General features: G+C 43.7%; 1 protein-coding gene across 7 annotated transcripts in view; it reads right to left on the bottom strand.

Annotated features, from left to right (window-relative positions):
• The window catches only part of VEZT (vezatin, adherens junctions transmembrane protein), a 126,324-nt gene that overhangs the window by 81,835 nt on the left and 22,781 nt on the right, over window positions 1-21,708 (bottom strand). For 6 of the 7 annotated variants that reach the window (XR_016350230.1, XR_012905188.2, XR_016350231.1 and 3 more), the window contains exon 2: window positions 7,212-7,346. The exons of the other annotated variant lie outside the window; for it this stretch is intronic. Coding sequence is in view for 3 of the 6 variants with exons in the window: in XM_075933499.2 (XP_075789614.2) it covers window positions 7,212-7,346 (135 nt within the window). In the remaining 3 variants the exon portion in view is untranslated. The remainder of the gene's footprint in view (window positions 1-7,211; window positions 7,347-21,708) is intronic. 7 annotated transcript variants of the gene reach the window in all.

The following is a 21,708-nucleotide window of genomic DNA, read 5'->3' as shown; positions in this document are numbered from 1 at the left end:
GTTGAAGCAATAGCTGTGTTATAAACAATGGCCTTTGAACTATTCTTGAGTGGTCAGATGGATTCTTAATTTAGACTAGAACCTCTGCTCTCAGTGTATTGAAAGCACAGTGTAGGGGAAAAAATATTTATTTCAAGATAAAGTTTTTGTTTTAAGGACAATGTACTTTTTAAAACTACTGTACTTTCATCCTCCTGAGTTTTCAGCTCCTGATTGCACACATTTAAATCAATACTAATGACAACGTTAATTAATGATCATTAAAGTCAGAAATAAAGTACTGTTACCAGCTGACTAATACAATCTGTTGAGCTAGGAACTAAACCACTTGGTGTGCTGTATAAGTTATCTTTTTGTTCATATTCCTCATGTTGATGTTAAAGAAAAATCTGAGCTTCCATAAATGGAAGAAAGACAGGTTGAAACTTGAAGACACAAATCAAGGCAACCCACTGTTTCGGGCTGTGAACCGGTGGTGTATAGGAACATTAAATTATTCAGGTATCTTGGAACGGTGTCTTACAGTCTTTATTCCCACTGGAAGTGACTGACAAATAAAACAGTCTTCATCAAAACACAAGTCAGGTCATGTTGCCTTTAATGACTCTTGAGTATTCTCCTTTCTACTTTACAAATAAAAATAAGTTAAATGGGCTCTTTGTGATACATAAAATGTGTCCCCTATATTTTAATTCATGGCAAGGGCACCTACTGTCTAGGACAGGCATGCTTTTATGTTCATTCATCTAAATCCAAATAAATAAAATATTTACTAATGTTTCCTTTTTGTATGGGACTTAAAATGGCATTCATAGTATCCTGCAATTATATAGCACTTTCATCTTAACACATTTAACAAAGTGAAACTATAAAGAGGTTACTTCTAATCAACAACTAAAATGTACATTTCAAAGCCATGGAGCCCAGGGTTAGCAGTGGACTGAAAATCCCCCACTGACCCGGGCTCCATGTTGTGCTATATGCCTCGCAGAGCCCAGGGTCAGATGGAAAGTCCCCAGGTGACCCTGGGCTCCATGGCACTGCCCCTCTGAAATGCCCAGGCGCCCCTTTGAAATGCCCAGACGGCATTTCAAAGGGGCAGCACTGCACAGATGATCCCCAGCTCAGTTGTGCGGCACTGCCCCTTTAAAACACCGCCTCGGCTTTTCAAAGGCGCTGCGCAGCACAGCTGAACCCAGGATCGGCTGTGTGGCTGCCTCTTCTACACGCCAATGTGGCATTCAAAGGGGCAGTGCCCACAGCTGAACCTCAGCTCAGTTTTGCGGTGCTGCCCCTTTAAAACGCTGCCTAGATGTTTCAAAGAAGCAGCACTGCACAGCTGAGCCTGGGATCATCTGTGTGGCTGCCACTCTGAAATGCTGAAGCGGTGTTCAAAGGGGCAGTGCTGCACAGCCGATCCTGGCTCAGCTGTGCTGCACTGCCCCTTTCAAATGCCACCTCGGCGTTTCAAACAGGTAGTGACGTGGAGCCTGGAGTTAGCTGGGGACTCCCCAGCTGATCCCGGGCCCCGTGGCACTTTCACATTTTAAAGGGGCAGCGCTGCACAGCTGAGCCACAGGTCAGCTGTGCAGCGGCTGCCCCTTTGAAATGCTGCCTGGGGGTTTCAAAGCAGCAGCGCCACACAGATGATACCCAGCTCACCTGTGTGGTGCTTCCACTTTGAAGTACCCCTTCTCCCCCTCCCTCTTTGCTGCCTCTATCTGATAGAGGCAGCAAGGGAGGGGGGGAAATCGACTAGTCCTGAACATCCTTACCCACAACTGCAGTTAAATCGGTGAAAGTGCTCTTTGTGAGGACAAGCACTACTGACACAAGGAGCTTAGTGCTGACGTATAAAACTGATTCAACTATTGTAGCAGCTATATGTCAATGTACCATGATCCTTCACCAATCACTCAGCTAGCAGCCTACAGAAAAAGTAGCATCCTCCCTTGCCCAGCAACATAATTCTCTCCTTTTCCAGGCAATTACATCGCCACAGGGAGAACAGCAGTACAAGATGTCCTGTAAAAGATTCTATAGCCTCTTGGAAGAAGAATCTAGCTCAGAAAATAACACCTTCTCAGGCCAGAGTGTTCTGGAAGAGGCGTCTAGGACTCCAGCATTGTCCACCAACCCAGGTTCAAAAATCTGGAACACCCATTATGTCCTCAATTGTTCATCTGTTTTGTTTTGTTTTGTTTTTGGTGGGGATGAACTCATTTAATATTTTCCACTTGAAAATCATGTAGAGACTTGCTTTGATGGTACTTGCAAGTCAAGGATACTCTTAGGAACAGGATGGAAAAGAACAAGTGCATCGGTGTTCCTTCTGCAGATAGACATGGTGATGGATGCTCACTGTGTATTTCTATTCTTCATGTGACTGCATATTTGTATTAAAGTTGCACTCAACCAAGACCAGGCCCAAGTAAGCTAGGCACTGTAGTCCCTGCTCCTGATCTATATACTCCAGACAGATAAAGGGTGAGAACAAGGAAGTATTAACAATCCCATTTAAAAAATTGGGGAAATGAGGCACAAAGAACTTAAATGATTTGTCCAAATATCAGAGACGTCATGAACAATGCTGGGAATTCAACACAGTTCTCAAGTCCCAGTTCAGCATCTTAACCATAAGACCAACCTTCCTCTCACCACAAACTCTCAAAATAAATCCATTCAAGACATTTTACTGAAATGGGAAGGAGAAGCAAAAATTAAAAGGTCGGAAAAAGACTATCTAGTGTCTCAGAAAGCACAGAGGTTTCAAAGCCAGTAATGATTACATCAATTCCTATTCACAATATCCTATAACTCTAATATTTAGTATGTGGTTCTTTTCCCTCCTGTCTTCACATTCCCGCATTTAAAAACCAGGATAAGCAGACAGTTCTGGTGCTCATGAGTTCCTCGGATGAGCTTGATGTACAGACATCATAAACTCACACACAGGCCCACCACTGGCAGGGTGGGGGGGAGGGGAAGAGAGGGAAGGGAGCAGTTGCCCCAGGGCCCAGTGATTCAAAGAGCTCTGAGACTCCTGAGGGCGCAGAGGACTGGAGGGGCGGGGTCAGTGTGGTTTGCTCTGGGCTGGCTGCCCCAGCCCCTCAGTCCTCTTTCTGCTCTTTCCGGGAGGGCAGAGCCAGCCCTCCCCAAAAGACCTTGCTAAGGGTCCCGCAGAGGCTGTTGGTGCCCCTACTCACACACTCTCTGTATTAAAAGTTTCAAAAGAATCTAAGATCAATTGTCTCTGTTCTTGACAACACTAAAGGAAGAACTCTTGAGACAATAAAATGAGTAAACTCAGAAGAGTGCGAAATAGAAACAGTATGCTTTTGGAAAATGGTAAATTACATACATACACATACAATCAGATGGCACAAATGTTCTGCCTTTCATAAAACTGAGTAATAAGTAATGTAGCTATTTAGAAACAACCTGTGCTCTACCTTACCATAATATACAGGGATCAGTCAATCACTTTTTATTGACCTAATTTTCAATTTAAAAGAGTTTTAATTAAAATAAATTAAAATAAAACTCTTTGAACAAAAGCAGAAATATGTCAGTTAACTGCACGTGCACTCTAAATGCCAATAACTTAAGAGGGAAAACATTTTCTGTCAGATTTCTAGAGAAACAAGTCAGTCATAGCTAATGTGCTCAGTTTAACAGCTTTCAAAACCAACAGAAATGAACATAATATATTCAGGAATACTTTTAAAGTAGTGTTAACTCATCATTAGTCCCAAATTAGTGTCAGACTCTACTCCCTGAGCACTGAAAGAAGTCTGCAGTGATTATTTCTAATTCATTAGCCAGTGAAATGAACATTTACCAGAAAACAGCTCACATATTAAATATAAATATATGTATGATCTTAAGACTGAGAAAGTAGGCATTCAAGGCATTCAAATTAAGCTCACTCCCCCAATAATATATATGACACTTTTCCTTATATGTTCTGCAGCATATGGACTGAAATTTCACAGCAAAATACTCAATTTCTGCTGACATCAATGCTGAGTTCTAAAACTAACTAGAAATGTTGTGACAACAGGACTGAGTTACACAAAGCAGCATTAACAGAATCAGGGGCTTTTATAGAATTATGTTTTTTATTATTATGGTATTGCCATCGAGCACTCGAATTTATCAACACAGAAAGACTTCCATAGGACTATACAAACCTCACTATTTTCTGCCTTAAGAGCAAGACTCCTTTCTTTGACCTTGCCTTCTCTAACATATAGCAATATGTGTTTGTGTGTGTTATAAATTAAATATAAAAACAAATGGGTAAATCCTTCTGCCCGAGGAGGGGAAGAATGAGAGAAAAAAGGCATAATATATGTTAGTCACACTGCTTAATGCACTATTAGAAGGTCTTCATATACTAGTGATGACCATAATATAAGAATCTACACAGAGACTAGAGTAGAGTATATTCAATATGGTATTATTAATTTGCTTTCATTAGAGACTATTTTTGAACTTTTTTCCCATACTGCTGCCCAACTTGCAATGTGTCACAAGACAACGCTAGTATACCACAAAAAACAGAGAGCCTTGCTGCAGAATGTAGGGTGGTATCATTCCCTTTCTCTTTCCTGTTTCTAAGATGGCATGCAGGTACACTACCCATTCTACTTCTCACTAATGAGTGGTGCATTGGCACAGGAAAGCAGAAGTGGCAAGAAAGTGGGTGGGAAGCTCTGGCAGCAGGTCGGGGAGACTGTTGGAAAACAGTAATGTGTTGTGTGTACACATGACTGAGCACTGGAGAAGGGTGGAAAGCAGCAGTGGACCAAATTGAGAATCCATAAGGCAACAGACACAAGCGAGTGGAATGCTACAGCGAACAGAATGGGAAAGAAACATGGATTTTTCAGATATGATGAATCATTAAGACTGTGGAACCTTGTTCCCAATTCTTACCTTTTAAGTTTTCAGGGGACACCCTACCCTGCAGTGTTTTGGGCAGAAAAGTCTACATAAAGATCTCTTTTTTCCTCCAGGCTCTAGCTTAGCATGTAGCTAGAACATGTTCATTGAAAACAGAACTCTCCACTGTGGAAGAGAAAGAAGCAGGCAGAATATAACTACACTGTGCATGCTCCAACTAGGTGCTAAAGAAAGGACAATGTAACAACTGAATCTCCACAAACATCAATGTTTATGGCCAGCAAGGGGATTTTTCCTGTAGCAGCTGCCCTAAAAGAAAAACCCTGTAGCCAAATCTACAAATTGGCTTCACAGAGCCATAGTATACATTCTTAACAAAAACTATGTCAATCAACGTGTACAATACTACATATTTACCACATGTCCAAGTTAATATTGTGGAAACAGATTTAATTTCTGGAATTCTTAAAATTTCAGGTCATTGATCTACCAAGCATAATCCAAATGTGTTGTGTATACAGGTGATGAGCACCACCCATCAAAACACTACAGATCATATCTCTGTTTTTGAAGTGCAAAATGTTTGAGCTGTTCACCTTCCGGTGATTATCAGGTCTACAGACTTGTGGAATCTGTTATTTTGAGCTATTTGGCTTTATTCCTCCTGATCTCTAGCATCCTCAATGAAAGCTCCTCAAGCCAAATAACTGCTGACACTACTTCAGAATGGCGTAATAATTTAGGTTGGAATTTTCAGAAAAGATGATGGGAGTTAGGTACCCAAATCTCGTTGAAACTTCCTTACTCTCATTTGAAAAACATTGCTTCAAGCCATTGTAATATCAAAAAAGAGCAGTTTAAACAGTTTAAAAACTTATGTTTTAAATTGCTTCATATTCAGTAAAAAACTTAGTGCTCTCTTCTACACCAAAAAGAGACAGGGCTGACGACACCATTGAGCTTCCCTAGCCTATCCGCAATGAGGCCCGAAAATTGTTTAGTCCCCACTATTGGGCAGTTAGGCCAACCACTCAAATATTCATTATAGAAAGTGTGCTAAACTCAAAGTGAGTTAGCCAACATCCTATCACAGCCTAAGAAACACTGAGTCAGGCCTCTGTCATGCCCACCCCAATCAAGAAAGGAGAATTGGAGTTGGCTGAGAAAGTCCAAGCCTATTTGCAAACAGAGAACAGCTGCCAGCCTTGTTAGTCCAGGGCTACAAAAAGGCAGGCAGGAAAGCAGCCAAGAGAGAGGAAAAGAAGAAGCCAGGGAGTTGGTGCTCTTCCTTCCTGGCTGCAGGAATTAGCAGTTCCTTGGGCTGCGATAATGAAGCTGTTTGTAGCTAGAAGGTTGTAGAAAAGTAAACTACAGATAAAGAGCACAGGTGATTGCACCCACACTGGTTTGTGGGCACATCAGGGGCGGAACTGAGGAGGACCCAACAAAGCTCCATATTATATAGGCCCATAAGAAGAAGAGGAAGAAGTTAGGAACACTGGCCACATATTTCTCCATAAATTAGGTTACATCTTCACTACGTGGAAGATCAATGCTGCCATGATCCATCTTCCAGAGTTTGTTTTGGCGGGTCTAGTAAACACCTGCTAAATCGAACTCAGAGAGCACCCCCATTGGTGCCAGTAGTCCTGCTTGTACAAGGAGTAAGGGAAGCCAATGGGAGTGTTTGTTCTCATCGACCTTCTGCTGTGGAGACTGTGCGGAAACTCAAATTAAGGTATGTCAACTCTAGCTACATACATCTGACAAAGTGGGTCTTTGCCCACGATAGCTTATGCTCCAATACATCTGTTAGTCTATAAGGTGCCACAGGACTCCTTGTCGCTTTTGCAGATCCAGACTAACACGGCTACCCCTCTGATACTCTAGCTACATAGTTAACATAGCTGGAGTTGCGTATCTTAATTCAACCTTCCCACATAGTGAAGACATGGCGTTAGTATGATTCTGATGTCTCAGGGACAACTGTTATTTTAGCTCTACTTTCCAGCAAGAAGTCCCACCCTGTTTTATACTTATTATGTATTAATCCTATATTAAATTACTATAAAATATCTGGCAAATAATGTAACTTACAGCTCTTGAAAAGTTCACTGTGCAAGTCTCTTGCATCTCTAGTGAATTTAAATCCCAAGTGGCATTTCCTTAGCCCCAAACTATATCAGCAGAAAGGCAGATGAGGCATCTACTAGTTCTAACAACTTTTTATATAGCAAGAGTTTAAATGATGCCTGTGATTTTATATATTTTAACATAGTTTCAAGACAAAGATGAATGATTACTTTCTGTGTGGTACGGGTATCTTGTTCTTGTTGCCTCTCCTCTGCTGTGCATTGTTCTGTCTTCTGAGATACAGCTGAACATATTTCAAAATCTGTATGGCCCAAATCCTGCAAATACTGGTAAAGTGGAGAATTCTGAAACAGAATTACAAAAATAAAGTAAGACCAAATGGCCTCTTCAACACTTCTAAGAAAGAAAAGCCATGATTAAATATCAACAAATACAGCTCAAGCCACACAATTGCTTGCAAAGTACACAGCAGGAAGAAAATTCAGTTTTCAGAGTCAGGGTCACTGAGTACATCAGGAGTAGAGGAAGGCAGGGCACAGGGCAGGAAGCGTCCAGTGAAACAAGTGTTAAGGGCATAAAAACAAAGTTCTACTGCACATACAATACTAATTTGCTAATCCACATACTTTAAAATTCACACAAGCATAAAAATGCCTGTTTTCCAACACTCTCAAAGATAATACACCAAGGGTGTGTCTAGACTACAGGATTTTGTTGACAAAAGTGGACTTTTGTCAACAAAACTATACCTGCGTCTACACTACCGCCACATTCTGTCGACAGTAAGTCAACAGAACGTGGCAGTTTTGTCGACGGTGGTAGACCTCACTCTACGAGGAATAACGCCTTTGTCAACAGAGTTCTGTCGACGAAAGGTAAGTGTGGACATGGGGAAGAATTTATGTTGACAATAAAGGCCTCCAGGAAGAAGTCCTGGTGGACACTCCTGCCACAGCTTTCAACTCTATTGTTCCTGCCTATAGACATCTTTAAAAGGCACAGGAACCTGGGATTTAGCATTCTGGCAGCAAGCCAGCTCCAGCCAGGACTCTGAGATTGCGCTGCTCTTTCTGGTCAGGCAACTCGAAGCCATGTCCCAGGGGCAAGACCCCCTTGGCCCTTCCAGAGACACATCCCCGCAGGAAGCCAGGGGCACCAAACGCCGGACACCCTCCTGGTCTGGGCCCGAGACAAAAACCCTCTTGGAGCTCTGGTCTTAGGATGAGGCTCTTCAGGTCTCACAGTCCAGGCGGAGGAACGCTGACATTTACACCAGAATGGCTGATGGCCTGGCAAAGACAGAGCCAAAGTCAAGGAGCTGCGGCAGGGGATACGGCACACTACTGTGCCTACTACAAGGACCCCTGCCTCCCGAGAGGGTTGTGGAATCTGGCTTGGAGACCCCTGTGCAGCAGCAGCCGCAACTCCAGGGTGAGACCCTAGCAGTCGACTAGGAGCTCCAAGAGGAGGAGGAGGAAGACAGCACCAGGAGCACCCTGGAGCCAGACACCTACACTCAGGAGGCCTCCCAGACAATTTCAGACACCGGGGAGGGAACATCAGGTGAGTGCTGTGAGGGTCCAACACACACAGGGCAGGGCAGGCGGAAGCAAAGTGGATGGTGCAGTGCTGTGACATGTCATGCTGATCACAGCCGGGGGGGGGGGGAGGGAGAGCACACACCTGGCTGACCTTAGGGAGGGTCGTCCTACCCCTGCACCCGCATAGTTGTGAGGCACCACCTGCTCTTGCAGGCAGTGATGCCAGGTGCAGGCATGGGTTGGGGACGCTGGGATTGCCACACAGCTTCAGGCCACTCAGCAACCCGCGGGAACCCCAACTGTGGCTTGACACTTGTCTGTGCTGCTTGGCCATGGGGTGTGTGTGAGGGGAGCGCAGGATGGTGGCCTGCACACCTTCTTCGCTCCAGGGAGACTGTGGCTGCTGGCCAGGCCACACCATGCCTTCCTAAGATGTACATAAGCATCCTCTGATCCTAGGACAGGCACTGACTGCTGAGAAGGGGAAGGGCATGCCCTCTCAGGGAAAGTGTGGGCATGCATGACTGATGACTTTTCCCTCTTGTCCTCTACAGCCGGACCAGCGGACCAGGAGGGGGCGCCACACCTGCCTCACCACCCAGACAGCTGCAGGGAACCCGTCGGCACTGGTGCATGTATTTGGACCTGGTTGCACCAGGACATCTTGGTCCTGCAAGTGATGCAGGACGCAATGAACCGGAGGCTGGAGGCAGAGTAAGAGTGGTGCAGGCTCTTGCTGGATGAGTTTGTCGAGCAGCGCACTGAGATTTGCGCTGCTATCCAGGAGGCAATGGCCTTCCCCGGTCCTGTCCCTGGTCCTGCTCAGCCTGCCCCCCAGCAACCCCTACTCTCCCCTCAGCCCCTACCATCCCAGACCCAGGTACAGCCCCACCACCTGCTCAGCCCCCTACTGTCCCAGGCCACATGTGCGGCTGTGTGTGAGAAGGCCTCCCCAGCCAAAGTGCCATGGGATCTTCATCAAGGCAGCACCCTCAGCCCTGAGCCTCCCTCCCCGCTTTCAGGCTGACATTCCCCCTTCCCACCTGTGAGAGTCACTGAGGGAAGCACTTTACTTTGTTTACAAACACTTTATTTTTCTGAACAAAAGAGTATTTTAGTTTTTCAAAAAACCAACAGTGAAATAAACTGTAAACATTTTTTCACCAACACCTATCTCTGTTCTCAGTGTGTGATGAATGAGTACGTGTGAATGTGGAGCCAGGAGGGGTTTTGGGGAGGAAGGCACTGGGGGCATGGAGCAATCCCACATTTGGAAGGCCCTGGGGAAAATCATCGGCCTCCTTGGGAGAACTGCTCCCTCACGGCTTCTCAAATGCGCAAGCCCAGCTGGTGGGCTTGCCAGATTGCAGCTCTCCGGGGCTGCTCAAAGTGCCTCCCCTCCACATCAGCCTGTGTCCCCCATACAGGGAGGAAGGCCTCCCCTTACCTCTCCACTACATTGTGCAGCACACAACATGCTGCAACCACATTGGGGATGTTGTGTTCCCCCATGTCCAGTCGAGTAAGCAGGCATCTAAATCTGCCTTTCAGATGGCCAAAGGCACACCCTACCTGGAAGTGAGCCTGATTCAGGTGGGAGTTAAACAGTTCCCTGCTTGAATCCAGGTGGCCGGTGTAGGGCTTCATGAGCTGGGGCATAAGGGGGTACGCCGCATTGGCCACGATGCACGTAGGCATCTGCACATCCCCGACTGCATAGTTCCTCTCTGGAAAGAATGCTCCAGCCTGCAGCCTGCGGTACAGGTTCTGGAATATGTGGGCATCGTGTGCCTGGCCTGCCCACCCAACACAAATGTCTGTGAATTGTCCCAGGTGGTCGACCAGAGCCTGCAGCACTATCGAAAAGTAGCCCTTTCTATTAATATACTGTGCTGCTTGACAGGGTGGTGCGTGGATCAGGATGTGAGTCCTATCAAGTGCTCCACTGCAGTTCGGAAAACCCAGCCCCGCAAATCCGACCAAGATGGTAGGCAGGTCTCCGAGGCAGACAGTCCTGTGAAGCAGCTCCGAATTGATGGCCATCACCACCTGCAGAAAGGGACAAATACAAACACACATAACAGGACATTAGAGGAGTTGCATGAACTGATGAGAGGTGCTCCCCCACCCCTCCCTTCCCAGACCCCAAGAGCCCCCCCTCAGATAACTCCCCCATGCCCTCTGCACCACCGCAAGGTGAGGCCAGGCAGGCTTCTACCACTCCCACCCCAACCCCCATTCCCTGTGCCCAGTCCCAACTGTCCCCCTTATCCACCCGCCCCAGCCCCGATGAACTGTCCCCCGAGAGGGACTTACCTCCATCAAGACAGCTCTGACGGTAGACCTCCCCACGCCAAACTGATGTCCCACAGAGCGGTAGCTATCGGGGATGGCCAGCTTCCGCAGAGCAATAGCGACGCGCTTCTCCGGGGGATGGTGTCCCACAAGCAGGTGTCCTAGCATTGCAGGGCAGGAGCAAACCAGGCAGAGAGCTCCTGGAAGGTGGACTTCCGCATGCGGAAGTTTCAGAGCCACTGGTCGTCGACCCATTGCTGCATAACAAGCCGGTCCCACCAGTCAGAACTGGTGTCCAGCCTCCAAACTTGCCTGTTCCGGAATAAGTTCGGGGACAAGAGCAGTAGGGCTGCACCCTGAGTGAGGGGCTCAAAGCTGGGCTCTGAATCCAGCTCTGCCGCAAATGACATGATGCTCTCATGAAGATGCAGCAGAACTTCCATCATCACAGTGTGTGGCCATCGCCTGCTCAGGGACAGCTCAGGCTCCAAGGCCAAAACCACAGTGCAAAGCAAAAAAACAAACCTGAAAATAAACTGCTGTGGTGTCTGAGGAAGCAAGGCAACCAGAGCAAAAACTGCAGCAGCTTTGCTTTCTCTCTAGGACGTAGGCAAGCCAGAAGCAGGAGCAGAGCAACGGCTGTCCAGGAGGATCCCTTGTTAAAATAAGATTTAACAAGAGACTGTACATAGTCTATATTATGATTCTCAAGGCAGAAAGGATCTACAGTGCTCAAGGCTTGTTTCTGCTTTATGGAAAGAAAAAAATGTAAGGAGTTTTCCAGGATAATACAGGATCATACAAAAAGAGATGAAAAGTTCTGTGATCTTATCTCCTCCATCACCAGAATTGAAAGTGGGTTGGTATGGCACACTCATCAGAAGCAGCCATTGGTACTGGATCATATATAGCCAATAGTAAAGTGCGGCAGCACCTCAAGGACCTTCCTTCCATCTACTGTCCCTTCCCATCCTCCCCTTCCCATTCCCCCATCCCACCCTGGTTGGCAGCCCTGCTGGTAAGGTCCAATAGCACTTTAACTTCGCTGCTCCTTTCCCACCTCCTGAGCTGCCCTGAGGAGCAGTGACATTAAAGAACTGATGATAAAACACTACTTCTTGAGACCCCATCCTCTCGCCATCTCTTGCCCCACACTCCCCTCCCTCATGCAGCCTCTTCCTTGCAAGTATCTACAATCCCCCTCCTCCTCAGTTCACTGCATGCACCGGCTCCTTCCTGCCCCCTCCCCATTTAAATGTGTAACTGCTGAAATTTTCAATAGTTACACATTTACTTAATCAAACATTTTTTAACATCCCTTGCAGTAGCTGGCTTCCTGCGGGGCGGCAGATGGAAGCTGGTAGCACCAGCTCCGGGGGAGCCAACTGCCACCCTGCGTTGCTGTCTCTCATATGGAGGTAGCAGCATGGGGCGGCAGGCTGGTACTCGGCTTCTCACACACACCAGCTTCCAGGGAGCTGGCTGCCACCCCAGGCTGTAGGTGTATGTAACCACTGACATTTTTCAGTGGTTACATATTGGCCAATTATCTGCACTGTAAACATCCCTAAAGCAGACACATCAGCAGTGACATGCTAGAAATGTTCTTAAGTCTGATAATGAACATGATTTTCCCAAGTAAAAAGTGCATAAATCCTATAAGTTTGTATATGTAATGCGTCTAAGAAGAGGTTCACAAATCTCTGCATGAGCTATGGGAAACTGACCAAAAACCTAGGTAAATCTTTAATAATAAATGGTTATATTGATTTCCATTAACTCCTGTCAGTATAACAACATCTGAAGCAAGTCAAGGAGAACAAGATTAAATTACTGCTACCATTGTAGGTATACGATTTGTTTCTTCAAAAGACTTCCTGCCACTTGGTAAACACTTGTTTCAGTCACTGTTTCTATAAAAATAGCTTAAGTACTTGCTGTTATAAAATGTAAATCTGTAACACGGGTAGCTACGGTTATTTTTACTTCCATTTTGAACGTACTTCTTCAATCGCTGGTATCAGTTTACATCAAACCTTATTCATACTTTGGCATGTTCTCCTTGAATTACTCACAACACTGGCTCATTGTTCAATCACTATCTGAAACAAACACAAATTCTAACAAATTTATAGTCTATTTCTAAGGAATCTTCATTCAAAGCTTCATGTAAGACAATTCTCTTCACCAATAATGATGCAATACAGTACAAGACTCTGAAGTAGACAAGTGACTCAGCTCCTTGTGGGGACTTTTCCAGTGCAACAGATCAATGGTATGTTCTTCAAGTGCCCTTCCCATTAAAGTAGGATACTACAAAGGCAGGTAAATCTGCAACATATCATTAGAGCATCATACAGTTCTGAATTAGCTAGTAAGAAGGTACATTCCCTCCGAGTAGAGCAGGCATGTCAAACAGGTCTCTGGCAATGCGCATGGGGCCCGATAGAAATGTTTTGCACCCCACCACTACATTTTTATAAAAGAATAAAGTGTGGCCCACTGGCCACTCAGAGTACGTGGCTGAGAGCAGATCACAGCCAGATGACTGGCCGCTCTGTGCACGGCACTGCAGTGACTGCTCACAGTCGACCCGGCCACTCTGCACACGGCACCCAGCACATGCTCACGTCCAGCTGGGGTGCTCTGCGCTGGGCTCTCAAGCACATTCTCATGGCTGGCCAGGACACTCAGGACTCCAGGACGTGCTCATGGCCGGCGTGGCCACTCTACGCTGGGCGCTCCAGCACATGCGGCATCAAGCGCCTGCTCACAGCTGGCTGCTGTGCTCATGCCGCCCCTATGCCTGAGGAAGAAATGTGTGGCAGCGGCAGCTCCGGGATCCAGGCATTAGGTTGGGGGGGGGCTGGGAGTGACTGGCTCTGGGAGAGGGGGGAGGCATTAGGTTGGGGGTGCCTGGCTCTGGGGGAGGGGAGAGGCATTAGGTTGGGGGGAGCTGGGAGTGCCTGGCTCTGGGGGAGGGATGAGGCATTGGCTTAGAGCGGGGTGGGAGGGTTCTGGGGGAGCAGAGGGGGATTGGGTAAAATGGGGGTATGGGAGTGCCTGGCTAAGGGGGAAAGGAGAGGGATATTTTGTATTTATTCCCAAATAAAATCACAAAATGTATATTAATTTTACATCAATAAATATGTTAATTTTTTGCAACTGCATGAATATTGTATGTTTATGCAAAATCTCAAACTTACAAAGTATTTGAAATTTTCACAGAAGCCTGTTCTATTTGATTATCCACGGTCTATACTTGATTTTATTTCAACAAAACAAGTTATGTATCATATAAATGTAACCCCCAAGGAGATTGCTTGGATTCCCGGGGCTTTGTCTGCTGGCAGCTCAGGGAGAGGCACTCTGAGTTTGCCTTGGCTCCCCCTCCCTACCAGGGCCAGAGTCTGCCCGGCAACCCACAGGGAGTGAGATGCCCCTCCCAGGGGGAAGGAGAGACCATTGTTGAGGGGAGTCTGGAGCCAGCCAGGAAAAGGGGAGGACTGAGTGTGTGGGAGCTAGTAAGCCCCCAGGCCTGCATGCAGGGTTCCCCCTGAGAGCTAGCCTCTAGGGACCTGAAGGCAGGATCCCTCAGCTGGGTTTATGTCTCCACTGTTGATTCCCAGTTGTGGAGTTTGCTGGGAGGCTTCCCCAGCCAGGCGGAGTTGGCTCTCCAGCTCCCTGGGTGAGAGAGTCACTGCATGGTCAGCTGGGCTCTAGCAGCAAGTTCAGGGCTGCTGCCTGCTGTGTGGGTCTGGAGGCTGGGCTGGGAGGCTATAGTTTTGAATTTTGGTGCAGTTGTGTGGTCTGCATCTTGAGCCCTGCACCCCTTCATGGTGAGGGGAAATTCTGGGACCGAAGCAGCCTGGTTCCTGCTTGAAGAGGACCCCTGTGAGAAGAGAGCAGCCCCTTTGCAGAGACTGAGTCATCTCTCAACCTGAGGCTCATTCATGGAGTGTGTGAGTGCACCAATTTTTAGTTAGTAAGTCAGGGAATTTGTTTGGGGATTTTATTACCTGCAGCCTATTAAACTGTGGAGGGATTTACCATCTTCTCCCATTTGTGAGTCCTTTGGGCTGTACTGGACCTAGTCAGCCCCACTGCTAAACCTCTGCAGAGAAGGATTGTGTGGTCAACAGTCATCAAGGGCCCCAACAAAGTACGCGTACCAACGGGACACTAACTTCACAGTTGCAGGGCACCGGTGACCCTAAAAATAATGTTTTACCCTGTTCTGTTATAATTGTCTCCTGTTTAATATAATTGTGTTTATTATAGTGTATGTGTTTGTGTTATTTTCTGGGAGTCTCCGACTATCTGGCGAATACGTGGGGATTATCCTGGGCTAGAATTTTCCTCCCAAGCTGCCCTGGCAACCCTGCTAGGAAGGAGTGAGGGGGGTGGAGGCACCGCCAAGTACATCAATCAGAAAGAATAAAATTGAGTAGGTGGCGGGATCCAGAAGAACCCAGACCTATCCATCCGAACCTGAAAGGAGATTGGCTCTAAAAGAAGGTAACCAGGTGGAGAGGGGGCGCTACATAAAAAATTAAAAAGTACCTTAAATTTATATTTAAATTAAAATTTATTTTATATGGGCAAATAATTTTACACATCAAATTATTGTATTATATTAAAACAAGACCTGAAAAATTATAAAATATACCTAAAACATAATCTATAATAATAATTATGACTTTCCGATAGAAGTACGTTTTCTTTGGTGGCACTGAAAGCTATCAGTTTTCGCTTGTGTGGCCCTCATTAGGCTTTGAGTTTGACATGCCTAGAGTACAGTATTCCACCCAAGGAGAAGTGTGTAATTTAACAGTAATATGAATGCTACACAACAGAATATGATTTTTTCCTGATTTATAAATGTAATGTTAAATTTATTTAAAAAGTCTGCAAGCATGAAAACTTAGGAGAGAAATGGATAGGCTTAATCTTGGGCCTTGTTTTAGCTAAAAATAATTGGGAGTGCTAACCAGTATATGGACACAAAATGCACCTATAACACAGCTCATATGAAAGCTTACCAACAGCACACAGGCACTACAATCATTGTTTGGATTAGACTTGTCTCAAGCAAGGCCTATCACCATTACTACTTTTACCAATACAGTGCCAACACGGAATAAACCAACTGAAAGGAAGGGAAATGTGAACTAGATCTTTAATTACTGACCAACATCTATCACAGAGCAAGTTTTCAGTATAAAACAGAAGACTGAAAACTGCTTACCCTCACAGAACAAGAAAAGAGATCTTTTTATTCTGAGAGTGTGATGTCACTCCAAATGTGCAAAGCATGAAAGGGAGATCATTTAAAATAAGCTAATCAAGGAAATTGGTCTGATGTCATCTGGACTGATTGGCATTTCGCACAGAAAGGAAAGGAAGGGAGGAAAAGGGTATAAAAATTCAGATCACACAACTTCAAGATGTCCTACTGACCAGAGACAAGAAAATCTAGATGTCATGCTCTATATTTAATAGCTGAGGCACTACATAAAATATAATGAAATTCTACTTTAGTAATTTAGGCTATGTCTACACTACAGCCAGATCAATGTACTGGGGCAATCTAGTGTGTCCAGGGGAAACTGGCCAAATCAGCCACAATTCGTTCTCCAGTTAACCCAGGTATTCTACCCTGAATGAGAAAAGTAAGTCAAGTCAACAGGAGAGTGTGTCCTGTTGACACAGCAGGAGACACTCTCCTATTCACTTCTCTTATTCACATAGCTGGAGTTGTGTAACTTAGGTCGACTTACTACAGTATAGTAGACATAACCTGAATTCACTGCCCTATCAAAACATAGCTACTTTTAAATGAAATACTTTCTATATAGCCCAGTTTATTTTCAGTAAAAATAGTAGAAAATAATATAATAATCTTGACTCTGAATTTCAATGAGAAAAGTTCCTAAGTATATAAGTCATTGGAAAATGGGATTTAGCTATTTTTAAAACTATCAGTCCTTTATTGCAGTGGTTCTCAATCTTTTTTCATTTGCAGAGCCCTACAATATTTCAAATGGAATTGCAGATCCTTTGAAAATCTATTCTCTGTGTAAATATTTTAATTTTGTTCAGTCATTTTTTTCAGTCTTTCATAGACCTTTTAGACACTCTCTGCAGACCCCGAGGGGTTTGTGGATCACAAGTTTAGAACCATTGATCTATTGTGATTTGCCCATAACCAATGTAAAATACATATTATATTTTTGATTGCACAGAGTTTCATTAGAGTTCCTTCTGGTGAACTTCTTGAAGGTTTTTTATTTTAATGTGCTCATTATGGGTGGCAGACCTGTCAGTTTCCATTAGCTTAGACTCCAAGAGCAATTTAATTGCAAAGAAGTCCCATTATTTAAATAAAAAAATAGCAGCGCTTTATAATGAGTATCTATTAAAAGACTATACGCTATGTAAAAAAACAAGCAACAAATAGGCTTGGGGGGTGATGCCTTTGGGAGAAAAGAGTGATAAGAATCACAATGATTTAATGCATGGTGTTCAGAGAGCCTGCTCTATTAAAGGAGAACTCTCTCATTCACAGTATAGATGACAAAATATTCAGCTTCCCAGTTCTTTCACCCATAACATCCAAAGATGACACTTGTGCTACTGGAGATACCACTAATGGCATACATGCATTTATAGGAAGGTTAGACCTAGATATTTTTTAGATATGACTTTAAATTATACTGACCAATATGTCACTTGAACAATTACGAGGTCTGTATAACTTGCCCGGGAGAATTCCCCCACAAAATGATATATTTGAACAAGACAAGAGATAGGAAATCTAGTAAGGGAATTATAAAACTGATGGTAAGTTTCTTGTGTGGGGACTTGCACACAAAGCTTTCAGCGTTTTGATGAAAGATTCCCAAAACTATCATTTGCGCAACTTCATCATTGTAATGGGATCCTGTTAAAATGGGATCCTGTTGTGCCTCTTCACTAGACAAAAACATTGTCCTTACACAGATTTTTCATTTCCTTAATGCTTTTTTAAAAATCGGTAGCTAATTAATCTTAATATGCATTATTAATGCAAGATCTAACTCAGTTGACTAAGTAACACTGCCCACTCATTTAATTTTATACAAACAAAAAAAGAAAAGTTTATATTCACATACTAGGGATATAAAAGGTTAACTGGTACATATTATCAACTTCCCGGTTCCAGTTAACCATTAACCAATGGGGGCTGGACCAGCCCCTGTCCACAGCAGGTCTGGGCATGTCATAGGCAGGGGCTTCTCTGGATGACTATAGCAGCCTGTGTCTGAGACACACCTAATCCGGCCGTAGACAGGGCTGGGCTGAAACAGCTCCTGCCCACAGCAGGGGTCCCACTAGAGCCCCCTTTAATTGCTTAACTGGTTAAACATCACAGTTAATTGGTTAATCAATTAAGTGAGGATTTTTACATCCCTAACACATGCACACTTGCTCGTTCTCTCTTTCATATGCACACACTTCAGACATAAGAGATTTCGGGAGTTATTATTATGAACTTCTTTTAGTTAATATTTTCATTAAATATCAGTATTAGGCTGATATGCTTTCATCTAAAACAATCATGCTAAAATCAAACAATTTGATTCTTAGGGACTGTCTCTTCTTCCATCTACTGTTCCCTTTATGGATTTTGTACATTGCTTCCTGTCAGTAAATCGAGAGATTAAAAACCTCACCCTGCATCAGTGGAAAAAAAGTGTTGATGATTTTATATATTTCGGATAACAATCATGGGCTTGCATTTTCTGATAGACTGGGACAAATCACAAAGTTCAATCTTACACTTAGCAGTCATTTAAAAAAATGTAATTGATTCTTGAGAACTTTCTTCATGTCAAAATGTCAAATGCTCATTTAAAATGTGGTGACCTAAAAGGGTCATGTCAAATTAAAATATTAAAAATACTTTTTATAGCTAACAGACTTAGATTATCAAAAAGGAAAGTATTTTTAAACATTTTATTTATCATTTACACTTTTGCACTTTTCTCAGCCTGGACAAAAACTAGAGTAAGTCAGTATCATTTTTGTTTCTTAATTTCATTTCCTGTTTATCACAGGTAACAGGATGTTGCAATGCTTCAGTTCCAAAACTTCAGGAGAAATTATTTTTATTTATTTTTTATTATTAGTTATTATTAGTATTATTATTAAAGTAAGATGAACAGTCAGCTGCACAATATCTCTAGTTTCCCATGGGACTTTATACAACATAGGGTACATAATAACACAATGATCTTCACTTCTAGGGGAATAAGGTTTATTTTATGACTAGTTTCTAACTAATATAAACTATATTTGTGATATTCTTCTACTTTCAGGACACTCACTGAGACCATCTAAATCAGTGGTCACCAACCAGTAGATCAGTAGATCTTGGAGCCTCTGATATGTGATCCTGACGGGTTTGGTTGGGAAGCTATCAAGCACTGGTTCTTCAGTTGCCCCCCCACCCACTGTCCTGCTGCTCCTGCCCTCCGCCTTGGAGCTGCCCCCTTGGGAGCCTCCTGCCTGCTGTGCAAGGTGTGGGAGGGAGAAGAGGGGGAGCACTGATGTCAGGGTGTCTCTCTCCCCCCACTTCTGTACTCTACCTCCACACAGAGAGACTGCCTTAAGCCACTGCTCCACCACCCGGAAGCCATCTCAGTTGAATGGTGTCCAGCCCGAGTCTGCTTCCTGAACCTATCTCAGCCCTGAACCTCCTCCTACACCCAACCCCTTGCCTCAGACACAAGTCCCCCTGCACGCAAATGCCTTCCTAGAGCTTGCATCCTAAGCCTGGAGCCCCTCCCACACTCCAAACCCCTTGGCCCAAGACCAGAGCCTGCACCCAACCCCCTAACTCAGCTTGGTGAAAGTGAGTAAGGATGGGGGAGAAAGGGAAAGGACTGAGCAGGAGGAGGGCTTCAAAGAAGGGGTGGGAAGGAAGTGGGACAAGGATATCTGATTTTGAGGTAGATCTTACATTACACTTAAATTGAAAAAGTGATCTTGTGGTTAAAAAGGTTGGAGACCACTGATCTAAATCAATTGTTCCCTCTTCATCCCCAAAATGGAGAGCAAATTTATTTTAAACCTGCTTAAGAATAGTTAAATCTCTGACCCATGCTCCAGGGTTTGCTTCAACATATCAAGGTTCAATAGGTATTTATTGTGGTAATCATAAAACACCATTACATGCATGGAAAAGGTAGTTTTACTGTGATAACTGCCAGCAGTGTGTGTTGGAAAATGAAAAAAATTCTATGATTACCAAGAAATTAAAATTGATCTTCTTTTAATACACATATGTTAATCACATTGATGAGATGCCTTTCCTTCCATTCTAATTTGTCACTGGCACTCACATGCAAGCCATGTTTGCTGTCACCAGCAAGGAGTTGGTTAAACACTGTTTAAACTGATAAAATCAAGCCTGAGCCTTGTGTGTAACTAAAACTCAGATTAAATTTACAGTAAAAAATGAACAGAGTAATAAACAAACATAAAAGTTAAGGACATATGAGAAACCCAACAATTGTGCAACACTGTATGACAGGAAGATTATTACAGGAAGGAATCTCTTAGTTCCAGAAAGCAAACAGTAAATCAAAGATGAGCTGTCTCCCCAACAATATGTAATTCCACAGTAGTTTTTCATAATGATCACATTGCACATTTGTTCTTTGCAAATTATGACAAATAATATTGTAATAACAAATAAGACTACCATGCTAAAAGCTTATTAGAATAGCAACTAAAATGAGAGCCACGCCCAAGTTATTTTTGCTGATGCATCATGAGACAAATGATTCAGTGTTTCTCCAGTAAATTTCTAAAACATGAGGGGTCCTCAATGAAACTAAATTTACTATTACCACAAATTCACTACCTAGAAAAATCTTCTCCTGTCCCAACCTTTAATTTTAAGATTTCAGCCTATTAAGCAATATCACCCTAAAATAATATTAATATCTTCTCCACACTAACCTGTTTTCAAAGCCTTTCCTAAAACACTGGAATATTTTCCTCCCAAACAGAGATGCTGATAAATTAACAGAACTCTTCCAGAGATTACCTCACATACAGTACAGCCTTACACAGCACTCTCAATAAAAATACTAATACATTTTTACCACAGTGATAGCAAAGGCCAAGATTAGCAATGGCAAAGACCAAAGAAAAAAATTAATTTTAAGCCTATATTTAAAATAAAAGTTAAAAACTCACGGATAGTGCAGTCTTTGTCTCCAGGAAAAGGGAATTCCATTTCTCTTTCCTATACTTTTCCAATGTGTTTGTGAGACTTTCTCCCACCTCCCTGTTTCTTTCCACTTGCCCCTCCAGGGTGACAAAGGATAAGAAGTAACAGTCAGGGTAATTGTACCTGTGCTCCTGCTCAGTAGCATTTTCCTGGCAGCATCAGTAGAAGCAGTTTGAAATTTACCAGTAGGCTGCATTTTTTCTGAACTTTGCTTTATAAGGGGGGAAGGGAGAAGTGGATGATGGATTGTTAAAGGCTTTTAAAAAGATACTGCTTAAAAGAATTATTGCACATCAAGGTTAGATTAAAAGCCAGTATAAAGGCTTTCCAACTAACAATATTTAAAAGTATTTCTCCTCATTTGACATAAGTGTCATCCAGCCAATCACTCACAACATAAAGCTAATATTAGACAATGACTATGAGACAGCGAAAGAAAATCATTTAATTGTCTATGTCATTTTGTCTATAATTGGAAGTACACAGGACAGTACTTGGGTTTCTTTAGCACATCAACAGAAAAGCTATAGCAACACGTAGCTTAAATTCAGCATTCAAAACAGTTCTTGAATCTATTTATCTCTCTTC

This window comes from Pelodiscus sinensis, chromosome 1 (assembly GCF_052426305.1).
Source record: "Pelodiscus sinensis isolate ZL-2025 chromosome 1, ASM5242630v1, whole genome shotgun sequence".
Classification (NCBI taxonomy): domain Eukaryota; kingdom Metazoa; phylum Chordata; order Testudines; family Trionychidae; genus Pelodiscus; species Pelodiscus sinensis.
The sequence above is the reverse complement of the archived record's forward strand: the minus strand, read 5'-3'. Positions and strand labels throughout refer to the sequence as shown.